At 40.1% G+C, this 12,646-nt stretch overlaps 1 protein-coding gene across 1 annotated transcript in view; it reads left to right on the top strand.

Annotated features, from left to right (window-relative positions):
- csmd1b (CUB and Sushi multiple domains 1b) overlaps positions 1-12,646 on the top strand; it is a 325,939-nt gene that overhangs the window by 226,019 nt on the left and 87,274 nt on the right. Inside the window, exons 46-48 of the mRNA XM_077218011.1 lie at positions 3,301-3,447; positions 6,389-6,577; positions 10,582-10,767. Of these exons, the coding sequence (XP_077074126.1) occupies positions 3,301-3,447; positions 6,389-6,577; positions 10,582-10,767 (522 nt within the window). The remainder of the gene's footprint in view (positions 1-3,300; positions 3,448-6,388; positions 6,578-10,581; positions 10,768-12,646) is intronic.

Here is a 12,646-nt window from a genome sequence, read left to right as displayed (position 1 = left end):
TGGCCGTAATACCTGGATGACCTGCGCTGGGGCTGCAGTGAACCCACTGAAGCACCCGGTGACGAAGTCCGGATGGAACGAAGAGACGGTCGGCGGGACACTCTGGAGGAGCAGGATGACTATTTAGAGACGCGGTGATCTCTGAGATGATGTCCCATTGAACCGGGGCCACGATCAGAGGAGATGGAATGATGGGTTCAGGACTCAATTCCTCACAAGGAGCGTCAAAATGTCGAGACAGGGCATCAGCTTTGCCGTTCTGGGAGCCCGGCCTGTAGGTGATTTTGAAGTTGAACCTCGAGAAGAACAGTGACCAGCGAGCCTGGCGAGCATTTAAACGCTTAGCTGACCTGATGTACTCGAGATTCCTGTGATCAGTAAGCACAGTAAAAGGCTAGCAAGCTCCCTCCAGCCAGTGCCTCCATTCCTCGAAAGCCGCCTTCATGGCCAGGAGTTCGCGATCACCCACGTCATAATTGCGCTCCCCTGAATTAAGCTTCCGAGAGTAGTAGGCACAAGGGAACATCCTCGCCGGGCTCCCCTGCCGCTGAGACAGAACAGCCCTAACACCTGTGCTTGAAGCATCCACCTCAACTATAAACTCCCTCTCAGGGTCTGGGTGATGGAGGATAGGAGCGGAAATGAAACTCTCCTTAAGACAATCAAAGGCTGCAGTACAATCCGCCGTCCACTTGAAATATTTACCCCCTTCTCAGAGCAACGATGTGAGAGGGCCAGCAACTACACTGAAATTGCGGATGAATCGGCGGTAAAAGTTGGCAAAGCCCAGAAAGCGCTGCAGCTCCTTAACAGAGGAAGGTTGGGGCCAATCCACCACGGCTCTGACCTTGCTGTCATCCATCAGAACTCCGTCCACACTGATGATATAGCCCAGGAAGGAGATGCGTGTCTGGTGACACGCACTTGGAGAGCTTGGCATAGAGCTGGTTATCGATCAGACGCTTGAGAACCGCACGAACGTCCTGGACATGCTCCTCAAAGGAATCAGAATAAATCAAAATATCATCAATGTAAACAATAACTCTCTGATGTAACATGTCCCGGAAAATATCATTCACAAAAGCTTGGAAAACAGAAGGACTGTTGGAAAGGCCGAACGGCATTACCCGATATTCATAGTGCCCAGATGTAGTCGAGAACACTTCCACTCGTCATCGCTCCGAATGCGAATCAAGTTGTACGCGTTCCTCAGGTCCAGCTTGGTGAAGTAGCGGGCAGTGCAGAGCATCTCTAGGGCTGCTGGGACCAATGGGAGAGGGTAGCGGTATTTGACTGTCACCTCATTAAGACCGCGATAGTCAATGCACGGCCGAAGACCCCCATCCTTCTTCTTGACGAAAAAGAATCCGGCGGAAGCCGGAGATGTGGAGGGGGTAATGAAACCTTTAGCCAGCTGATCATCTATGTACGCCTTCATGGCCTCAGTTTCAGGCTGTGAAAGCGGGTAAACCCTTCCGCGGCAGAGCCAGGTCGTGGTACTCGGAGGGAATTTTCAGAAAATCCACTCCCTTGAGAGCGGCAGTGTGGAGATCAGTCCCTTGGACAGCGGCGGCGCAGTTAATCTGACAGAATGAGGACCACCGAGATATTCTCCTGTCAGACCAGGAAATTTGAGGATTATGTCTCTCCAGCCATGGAAGCCCCAAGATCACAGGATGCATAGGCGAGTGGATAGTAAAAAAACTGGATAGTTTCAGAATGCAGTGTCCCGAAGCAGAGTGTAAGGGGTTGTTTGGCGTATTGCACCTCTCCAGACCCTATTCCAAAGTAGCCCATTCCAAAGCCCGGCTGGTGAGCAGAGAACACATGAAGGAAACGCGGCTCTCATCAGTGGAGAAGGACTGGGTTTGTTGGTCGAAATACAAGCTGCACTGCAACAGAAATCCTCTACAGGTAGAGGATGAGCCATCAAACTTGTCAGGAAGGGATAACTCGGGATGGTTTGAATTATTACTCACGGCAGGTGAAACGGGAGCAGGTGCAGCTGGGCTCGCGGCTTGATTATCCGCCGCGCTCGGCGGCGAAAGGGCTTGAACTGATCTCACAAGTTCCTCTGTGAGGTTTGTCAGTTTTACTAACTGTTGCCGATGAGAGGCCAACACATTAGCTTGATTTGATACTTCGGAGGCCAGTCGAAGAAAATCTGCTGGATCCTGCTTTGGTGAAGTCTTCTGTGACGAAGAGGCTGAGGCGTTTGGATCCATCTGCAGTAGTTTGTTAACACAGGTGAGCCAGCAGAGAACAGCAGACATAAACTCAAAAACAGCTCATAAACGAGGGCAATCCAAGAGAAGTCGTATAAACAGGCAGAGGTCAGGACAGGCGGCTGAGAATTATAAACGAGTTCCGAGTCCAAATAGTAAGACACAGGCAAGCCAGAGAAAACAGTACAGACACGCAAGGTGGGTAAATCAAGACTTCACAAACTAACACTGAACAGAACAGTCCAAATAAAGGGGAGCTGATGGGACACAGGTGTTGCAGATGCCATAATGAGGGGATAATCAGGAGATGATGAGCAGGGAAGGATAATGGGAATTGCAGTCCTAATATGCGGGAGAGAGAGATCTGATGCGACCAGGAGAAGGCGTCGCTGAGCGCTCTGTGACAATTATATTATATTATACTATATTATAACACATACTAAACAAAAAATACTATTTTTGTTAAGGTATTTTTTTTAACAATGTATCACAACTAAAATGATCATTTGTGACACATTTTACCTATTAATTAAAAAGTAAATTCACACTATTAAAAATTGACAAAACGTCAAGCCAAAAACTGAGATAAAAACAAAAAAAAATCTGTGAGCTTGATATTTTGGAGGAATGCTTACAGGTGGCCTGCATTTGACTCAGAAACACTGAATTTAGCACTCTGTTTTGAGCATCAATTTGAGCAATCCAAGCACATCTAAATAGACAGGAGAGGTTTTAAGATATAACATATTGCTTAAGCTTCATGAATATATATTTGATTGGGTGTTAGTTCATTTTAAAGTTTGAAATTAATTGTAAAACTATTAAATGCTATTATTGTGGTGCATGTGTGTTTTAGGGCATTTTTAAAGTGACAGGGATAAAAGGTGTAATGTGTACTGGCACTATCGTAGGTGGAACTTGAAAAAGTCGATATGCTGTTTTGTTTTTCAGTTTGGTCCTTGGCTTGAAAAGTTTGAGAATCACTTTTCCTTCTGTCTCTTCTGCCTTGCTGCCCAACAGATTTGTGGTTTGCAATATTTAGTTTTACTTGTTTTTTTGATGTTTTATTTACCAGGGCCATCTGGACAGAGTCCGCTGTTGGTGGCTTTGAGTGGGAACCACTCCACACAATTGAATTTCACTAGCAAAACAAATCAGCTTTACCTCAGATGGTCAACCGATCATGCGACCAGCAAGAAAGGCTTCAAAATACGCTACACGGGTTTGTTAAACATGTTTCCATATTTTTTTCATATTTCACAATTTCTTAATGCTTCCAGAAGTACTGTATAGTTATTTTATACAACTTATAAAAATAAAAAAGTACTTATTAAACAGAAAATCAGCAACACTTGTATAATGGAGAAATCAAAGAATCAAGAAAATCTTTTCACTTTTATTTCTGATGAAGGCATGTGCACTGGAATGCGTTGGCGAATAAAATACTTTTTATCCAGCTCCATTTTTTGGGGTTCTTTGATTTTTCATTTATACTTTTGTTTCATCCAGACACCTTAATCAGGTTTAAATTTACAATTCTGTCTAACACTGTGTCCTAACCAGATGCGATGCGATAAAATTCCAGCGACAAATAATTTGTCTGTCCACACTAGACGCGACACGACTGCGAGATGCGTCAAAATCAATCAAAACCCACAGCCAATCAGATCAGTGTGTGGGCCGAGTCTCGCGGCAAGTGCACAGCACCAGAGTGTAATCTTGACGGCAATCGCAAGAACATGGAGAAGTAGGCTAAAAATAATAAATTCACAAATATTACACAATTTAAACATTATCTAAATACATAGGCTACTGAGTTAGTAAAACAATCGTTGTCAAATAATACACTTGTTTGTTCACAGTTTGAACGTTCTTGTTTCCATTTTTTTAATTTCAAAATCTGAGGTGAATTATCCATTGTTGCTTTTACAGCTACAAAGCTGGGAGCACTAAATGATATTCCAAGTCCCATTACACGCTTTTAAAATTAAATAAAGCACATAAACAGTACCTGAGATTATCATTGCCACACTTTGTGTTTGTTGTTCCAGCGCGACGTCGCAAAAAAATAGAAACCGTTTCTAAATAGAATCGTCGCATGTCAGCGTCGCGGCTGGTTAGGACAAAAACTCTGATTAACATGGAAAAGATACCTTTTATTGCGTGTTGCAGCATCGTGTTCGTTGTAGTTAAGAAACGGTTGTCTGTTGGTAAAATTAGTAGGCCTAGTATTAATATGTGTGCCAGAATTATTCCGGACTTTTAGCCCTTCAAGGTAGTTGCTTTGGATCCAAATGAGTCAATAAGTGAGGAATTCAGCCTTTTCTAAGTTAGCCCTCATTAAGCTAGAACCAGACACATCTTACCTCCGGGGAGCCAGTGGCAAGTCTGCTGTAATAGTGGTTAAAGATGCAGCAATACATTTTGCTGAATAACTATCATGTCGTATTCTTCTGACCAACATTTCGACCAATGGCTACACATGATTTATGTACCGCAAAGCCAGTGGCCATGATTACTTGGCATCTCTTCACCCGTTCCTCTGCCTCTCTGTCAACGTTCCAGTTGATCTTTCAGACATGCTGTGCCCTATTCAGGCCCATTATTCCAGTGTGCTGCCACATGTTTCCTGTTTATTGGATTTTGTCAAGAGCAGACAGAAAGAGAAACGACTACATTGCTCAGAGGGATTGTGTTTTTGAAACCCTCTGAATGGCTACTGTGTATTTAGATTCTTGAGTTAAAATAATCACGGGATGTAGGTAACACTTTTTGATAAATACAACACTTTTATCTCTATAAAACATCTTTCAGAAGCAACTTCAAGCCCTCCTTGTTGTTCCCGCCTTTCTTAGTCCGTAGGGCTTTCGGAAATTAGAATTCAGTGCCATATGAAGTTTTTTTTTAGTTTTTTTTGTACGCAAGGTCTGGTTAATCACTCGCAGCTAAGTCTAGACCTCTCATCAGAGTTGGTGTGATGATGCAATTGATTTGATCTATCTGAAGTGAGATTAAGCTTTGACATCCCTCGAGCTTCTGCTCTCCTTTTTATGATGGGTAAACTTGTATTTGTGTCACATAAAAAACAAGATCTAATGATCTTCTTTTTTTTATAACCAGCAAGCTGCCCTTTCCCATTAGTTTAATCTCCAAATCAAACTTAAAAACAGTTTTAAAGACTACATTTTGAGATTTATGACTTTTAGTCCATATCATCTAAATGGTCATGTACCACCATACAAGTTTACAAAATGAACATACAGAAGATTAATACATTTAAAATGTGCATAATTTTCTTGCAAGGAAATGGACCAACAATATGGATACAAATTTCTGTCTAATAAAAAGCTATCTAGAGAAGTGGAGAACGGGTTTTGTTTTAGTACTCAGACTTTACATTGGCCAATTATTGTACAAAAGTAAACAGAAATTCCCTAAAAATCAAACATTTAGTTGGAATTTTTTCACTTTATTTTAAGGTGTCATTGTTACAGTGTGATTTATATATTTAAGTACTGAGTAATATTAATCAACAAAATGTACTTACTATAGGGTTAGGGTAGGATGAGGGATTGGTTGAGTGTAATCTGCATGTGATTATGCATGATTTACTGTTATTACTATGGTAAGTACATGTAACATATGTAACAAGGACACTGTAAAGTAAAATGTTACCCATTTTTTTTAAGCTACCAATTTAGCACAGTAAACAAATTGTGGTTGGCAAAAACCATGTTCATCCTGGTTCCAGCTGAATCCATATTCAGGGTTGCAAAGATTCTTTATGTAGTTTTGGTGATGATTTTTGAATGTCACTCTGTATAAAATCTGTATTTTTGTTTTCCTGTAAAAAATTCGAAGTGCATTTACTTCGGAAGCAAACTTACATTTAAATAAGGTTTGTAAAGTATGTTAGATTTATGATTAAAACGGACAAAAAAATATAAAAATGAATGGGTAAGGCTAGTTTTTGTTTTCCTTTTTTTACCTGAAAAGATAAAAATGGCATTACCACCGCACTCAAAAAAATCTAAAAGGTTGATCAAGGCCATGATTAGATCTGTATTCAAGGGCATGTGATGAATGATTTAGCATAGATAAAAAAAAAGAATCACCCTGAACATCATACTGTAATGAACTGTGTTTGTTGCCGTCTCCCGCAGCTGCATACTGCAGTGTGAACGATCCACCCAAGAATGGAGGAGTCATCAACAGGGCGAGAGACAGACCAGGCAGCAGACTCCAGTATTACTGCAACGCTGGCTATAGGCTCGTGGGTCACAGAAATGCCACATGCAGACTCCATCCCAATGGGCTTTACCAGTGGGACAATCTGGCTCCACTATGCCAAGGTAAATCACACTATTCATAGACATTCACTGACTCAGTTCCCTCATTCAGATGTCTGATTGCCTTGAAAAGGCGACCTGCCTCCACGCACATGACAAAATGTGTCATTCTGCGGGGCGCTCAAAAGCACCTCCGCACTACTCGGCTTTTATTCCATTAAACACTTCCGTCGAGGACTGTGCAATGAGATCACGAGTGTCCTTTGTCCCAATGTCATAATGGGGGACTCTTCAGTCATGCTAAGACTAAGACAGAAATGTAATTAAATGTGTTTGATGTGTCGCGGGTTCTCTTAATTTCATTGTTCATGCTTCCTTCCCTGCTCCTTCCTCTTTTATTGAGGTGCTAATTTTATCCTTCAGCCCACGTTGCATTTTGTCTGCCCTTTCTCCTTTCGCACTGAGCCCTCTCGTATTCTGTTCCAGAGCATTGTCAAAGAAAATGGTCTCTTTTGGAGGTTTGCTGTGCTTTCATTAGCAAGACGAGTCATCTTTATATCAGACTGTGCGTATAAATTGTGAGCAAATGAACTGTAGGTTGAATTGTTACAGCTGTTATTTGTGCAGGTTTAAGGCAGGTTATACAAGATGATTTTAAGTATACTGCACTTTCCATGAGTAATGTAGGAAATAGAGCCTGTTTGAGTCTGAACGCTGTTGAAAACTCTAGTTTATGTTTGTTTGTTTTTTCATCAACATTTATTAATAAACATTGAACAAAATAGACAAAAAAATAATAATATTCAAGTAAATAAAAAATAAGAAAGAATGCCAGAATGAATTACAGGTTTGAGAGTAACAAGGTTGCACATTTAGTCAAAATTTAGTCTAAAAATTATTTTGGAATCAAATGTTAGTTTGTAGTTATTACAATACAATAGTTTGTAGTTATTACTTACAATAACGTTGGTAATAGAAGTGAATGGTTGAGCTGGTCTCTAATAGAGCTGGTCTCTATTTGTGTAACAATTGTGAAACTAGAATGAGATTTTTTACTGGTCTTTCCACAATGGTTAAGATATTTTAGGAATCCTCTATTTTTGTTTTAATCCTCTATTTCTATTTTTGGGGTGGCAGTGGCTCAGTGGTTCATGTAGGTTGTCTACAAACCGAAAGGTTGGTGGTTCCATCCCCGGTTCCAAAACTGCATTCCTTTTTGCAAACAGCTCTTGTGCTGTATGTCATGAGCAAGTGCGCTACCCAGTCTGCCACGGGTCAGAACATTCTAGTGAATGCAAAGCTGCTCCTGAGTGCTGCCCAAAAACATTTCCCAGGGCCTCTGTTAAATTAGCATCTTTTAAGGACGTTTCACAAAGACGCCAGCCCAAGTTCCAGTACATTCAACAGCACAAAGATTTTACTCTAGGAATCTCATTACTCTTAATCACACAAAGGTAACTGACACTATTCCAAGGACTGGAGGTCATAGCACTAATATCCTTTTACCACTGCACAGAGCTCTGAATAGCCCTGGCTAGGCCCCATTTGTAACAAAGGGCATCTAGAATGAGCGCTAATGAAGGGCAATTATTTCTTTAAGTGGCCGGAGCAATCCATGCATTCTGCCAGCAGGTCAAACAGAGGTAGAGGAGGGCTCAGGGCCTGCTTTTTATTCAGGATGTGATCATTTTAATAAGGAAGAGCTTTAATTGGTCCCATTGGTTTTTCTGAATGGTTGCTTGTGTGTGGCTGTAGTAGTTTTAAATACCTTTTTTTTGTCTTGTTAAAAGTAACTAATTACAAATATATATATATATATATATATATATATATATATATATATATATATATATATATATATATATATATATATTTAAGGGCTGTCAGTTAAACGCGTTATTAACGGCGTTAACGCAAACCCATTTTAACGGCGTTAATTTTTTTATCGCGCGATTAACGGTCTTTTTGGCCTAGCAAACTTTGTAGTTTTTTTTCACATGCTTTTGCAATAGGACGCGGCATGGACGTTTTGAAAGCGCAAGCGGATCTAGCTAGACCGGAAACAAAACAACAGGCACGCCGCACACACTTGTTTGGGCTTGCAAGCCGGATGCGCGAGCGCGAATCTCTCTGCTCGCGCGTGGAATATAATGTGCCGAGCACGAATCTCTCTGCTCGAGTCGCGCGCTCTCAGATACACGCTGCTCTTGTTAGAATTTTCTCTGGGCTCGCTAGGACAATATGTGCCTGCACTTAAAACGTGTTCAGTGCAATCGCGAATCTCTCCACTTCCCCAGCTAACAATTTTAGGTTAAAAGAACGTTTTCATAACGTTCCCATTAAGTTATAAAAACGTTATTTCTGAATGTTATAGGAACGTTCAAAACGTCCAGTTTTGAGTGGATGACGAGCGCGAGACACCGAAATGGATGCCAATAAGATTCTGAATGGAACGTTTACTTTTAAAAAGTTGCCAAATGGTTCCATTGACGAGACCAAAGTGATCTGTGTGTTTTGTCGTTGTGAACTGAGCTATCATCATCGCAGCACGTCCAGTCTGAAATACCACTTGATGATGGCCAACACACACACACACACACACACACACACACACACACACACACACACACACACACACACACACACACAGCTGATGCGAATTCTCCGCCCCCTCGTCAATATCAGGACCTCGTCAGTATTTCTTTCACCCTTTTATTGATGGACAGTGTTACATTGTGTGAGAGATTATTTGCTCCAAGTAAGAATGTTTTAGTGTGAAATTGAACACAATATATGCCAATGTTGTTTTCAATAAAAAACATTTGCACAAAGCAAGCCGATCCACTTTTCCATGTTGATAAGAGCATTAAAATGAGAAAAAATAATGGGACAAAAAGAAATCAAGAGACATTTAGAATAGATAAAAATGTGCGATTAAATGCGATTAATCGCGAGTTAACTATGACATTAATGCGTTTAATCGCGATTAAATATTTTAATCGTTTGACAGCACTAATATATATATATATATATATATATATATATATATATATATATATATATATATATATATATATGATTGCATGTAATAGAGGTCTGCCACACGACCTGAGACCAACAGGACATGACAAACTGTCAGGTTTTAAGCCAGGTTCAGGTCAGTTTTTCTGGTGACACCTTACAATAAGTTCCTATTAGTTAACATTAGTTAGTGCATTACAACTAACAATAAGTAATATGTTTGTTACAGTATTTACTAAACTTTTTTTAATGTTAGTTAATAAAAATACAACTGTTCATTGTTAGTTAAGGTTAGCTCAGGTTCATTAAATAATATTAACAGATTAACTTTGGTTTTAATAATGTATTAATAAATGTTGAATTTAACATTAAATAAGATTTATTAATGTTTTGATTGATGATTTAAAAAAAAAACATTTCCCATTGTTAATTCATGTTAGCTAATGTAGTTAACATATGGAAACTTATTGTACAATGTTTTTCCACATACATAAATCATATTTCCATCAGATATATAATTAAATAAAAAAATTAAATTAAACTATATTGTTCATTACAATGTATGGTTTTACTATATTCAAGCATTCCTGCAAAGCTTCTACTTCCAAGTTAGGCATTCATTATTACAATGTCACGCATTCAGATGAGAAAAATTATGTGGTCATTTTTATATATTTTTATATATTATATTTTATATTATATTTATATTTTTATATTATATTTTACATTTATTTCTGTATACATTTTCTATCCCTTATTTATGCATGGTATCTAACAAAAATAATTTTGCGTATAACTAACCGTTAAAGCTGAGTGATCAACTTTACATTTGGTCACTCAACATGTCTTCTGTTTCAGTTCTTCAGTGCACACTTCTACAAACTATTTTAAAAAGCATACAAAAGAAACACACAATCAAAACAAGGATTTTGTCCATTGAATATAATCTGAGTGGGTATTCTAATATACATTGCTAAGTGCACTGTTATGTAGATACTCTGTATAGCATGTATCCTCATGCAGTGCTGTTTGTGTCTGATTGGCAGCTGTATCTTGTGGAGTTCCAGAGTCTCCTGCTAACGGATCGTTCCACGGCTTCCAGTACACGGTGGGCAGTAAAGTGCAGTATCAGTGTGAGGAGGGATACAGGCCCGATGCAAGCAGCCTGCTCACTGCTGTCTGCCTGGAGGATGGCACCTGGAGCAATGTGGCACATCCTTCCCGCTGTTTACGTGAGCAAATCAAGTCCTCTGTTTCTATGCCAACAGCATGTTAAAATCTACCGCCTCATTGAACCGCCGCAGTCAGCCGCGTTTTCGCTCGTCTCCCCCTCTGAGAGTATTGTAGGGCAGGTAATTGGCAAAATTAACAATAATGACTTGATTTTTTGTGGTTTGGCATCTCAAACAAGACAAATGGTATGATGTGGCATCTCCCCCCTCTGACCTGAATTACCATTAGCCCACAAAACCAAGCAAAGAGCCCACAGCCAAATTAATCCAAATTAAAACAGCCAAAATGTATTATGCATTCAGAGGTCATCATTGACAGGAAGGAGAAAGGATGAGGCTTCTGTCCTGCTTCATAACACTATGTCAAGGTGTTCTTTCACTCTAAAGCTTTAAGATGATAGTATGGCACATCCACGGTGTCCCAGACTAGCTGTAAGCTACAGAGCTACGATGTATCTTGTGTTTATAATTATCTAAACAAGTGCGAGCTGAGGGATGTGAAACCTTTGTCATGTAAAACATGGAGAGGGAATATAATGTGAGGAAAAACGTGAGGGAAAGATGTTTACTTGTGTATACTTAAGATCTTATTTAGTATACCTGACCTAGCTTGCAACCCCCCCTTCAAAATTATATGCGCCCACACCACATTAAGCTTCCTTTGAATCTGAGCTATGCACTGTACTGTCAAATCATCTGTTCCATGCTGGCTTCAATTTTGTTACTCTGAAACCTTATGTTTTCACCTCAGTTTTCAACCACCTTTATACAAACACATTCAAGATGAATCCACATCAATAACATTTTCAAATCTTGAATGTGCTCACGAAATGAAACGAAAGCCAAGCCATTCCGAGGTTGACTTATGAAGAGCAAAAACTCTATCAAAAGTTCTCCTTGTTTGAACGGTTTAATATACTCAATCAGTGGTGTGAGTTTGAGGTAAGACTACCTATTTTTAGAACAACAAATAACAGGAAGTTATAACTGTTATCACATAATGATTATGCAGTACCTATTACTGCATTTACATGGACCCTAATAATCCATTTGTAATCGGACAAGTTGCACAATCGGAAATAAAAGAGTCACATTTACTGTAACCATATCAATCGGAACGAGTTGGCCAAATCTGATTCAAATTTCTTTCAATTGGAACTTGTAAGTTCTACGCATCTGCAATGACGTATGACGCACAGAACGAGCTGTATGTATCCTTCAAAGGCTGCATTCCAAGGCTGATTGCATCACAGTGGTGCGACTATAACTGTGTCCCATTTCAGAGGCTGCATCCTTTGAAGGCCGTGAAGGTCGGACTGAGCCTTCGAAGGCATGACCATTGAAGTCTGCGTCCTTTGAAGGATGCAGCCTCTGAATTGTGTCATAAATGACAGCCATGTCATTCTAAATTTCTCATTCCACTTATCGTCTGTGGTGCGCTGCAGGACAATGTCGTCTAAGAAGTCCTTGCTTCGGACTCTCTCCACAGACGCCTTGTTTTGGGTGCGGAAAGGGGCATTTTGACTGCTTGATAAATATAAGCAGTACGGCACAAAGCTTCATGTGCTCATCGTCTCCTATAGAGTTGTCAAAGAGTACCGACTTCGGTACCAAGTCGGTACAGAAATTTTTCATTTGTGACGCTTTGAACACTGTTGAGCAGAATCGTAAACTCCTTTGATTGGCCACTGTGTTCACACGCTCATCGGATATGTCTGTAATTGGCTACAATGATCAACACACTGGACCGTTTGAGAGCACATGGAAGTGTTTGAAAGTGGTTAAAAAAAACGGGAGCGGGAGCTTTTGAAAGCACAAGCAGGTGTCTATCAGCGGACCGATCCGCTTTCAAACACTCCCGTCTGTATCTGTGCAAGCG

This window comes from Siphateles boraxobius, unplaced genomic scaffold, assembly GCF_051911475.1.
Source record: "Siphateles boraxobius isolate OS27281-9 unplaced genomic scaffold, OSU_SipBor_1 12, whole genome shotgun sequence".
NCBI lineage: Eukaryota > Metazoa > Chordata > Actinopteri > Cypriniformes > Leuciscidae > Siphateles > Siphateles boraxobius.
Note: the sequence above shows the minus strand (reverse complement) of the source record. Positions and strands in the feature narration are given on the sequence as shown.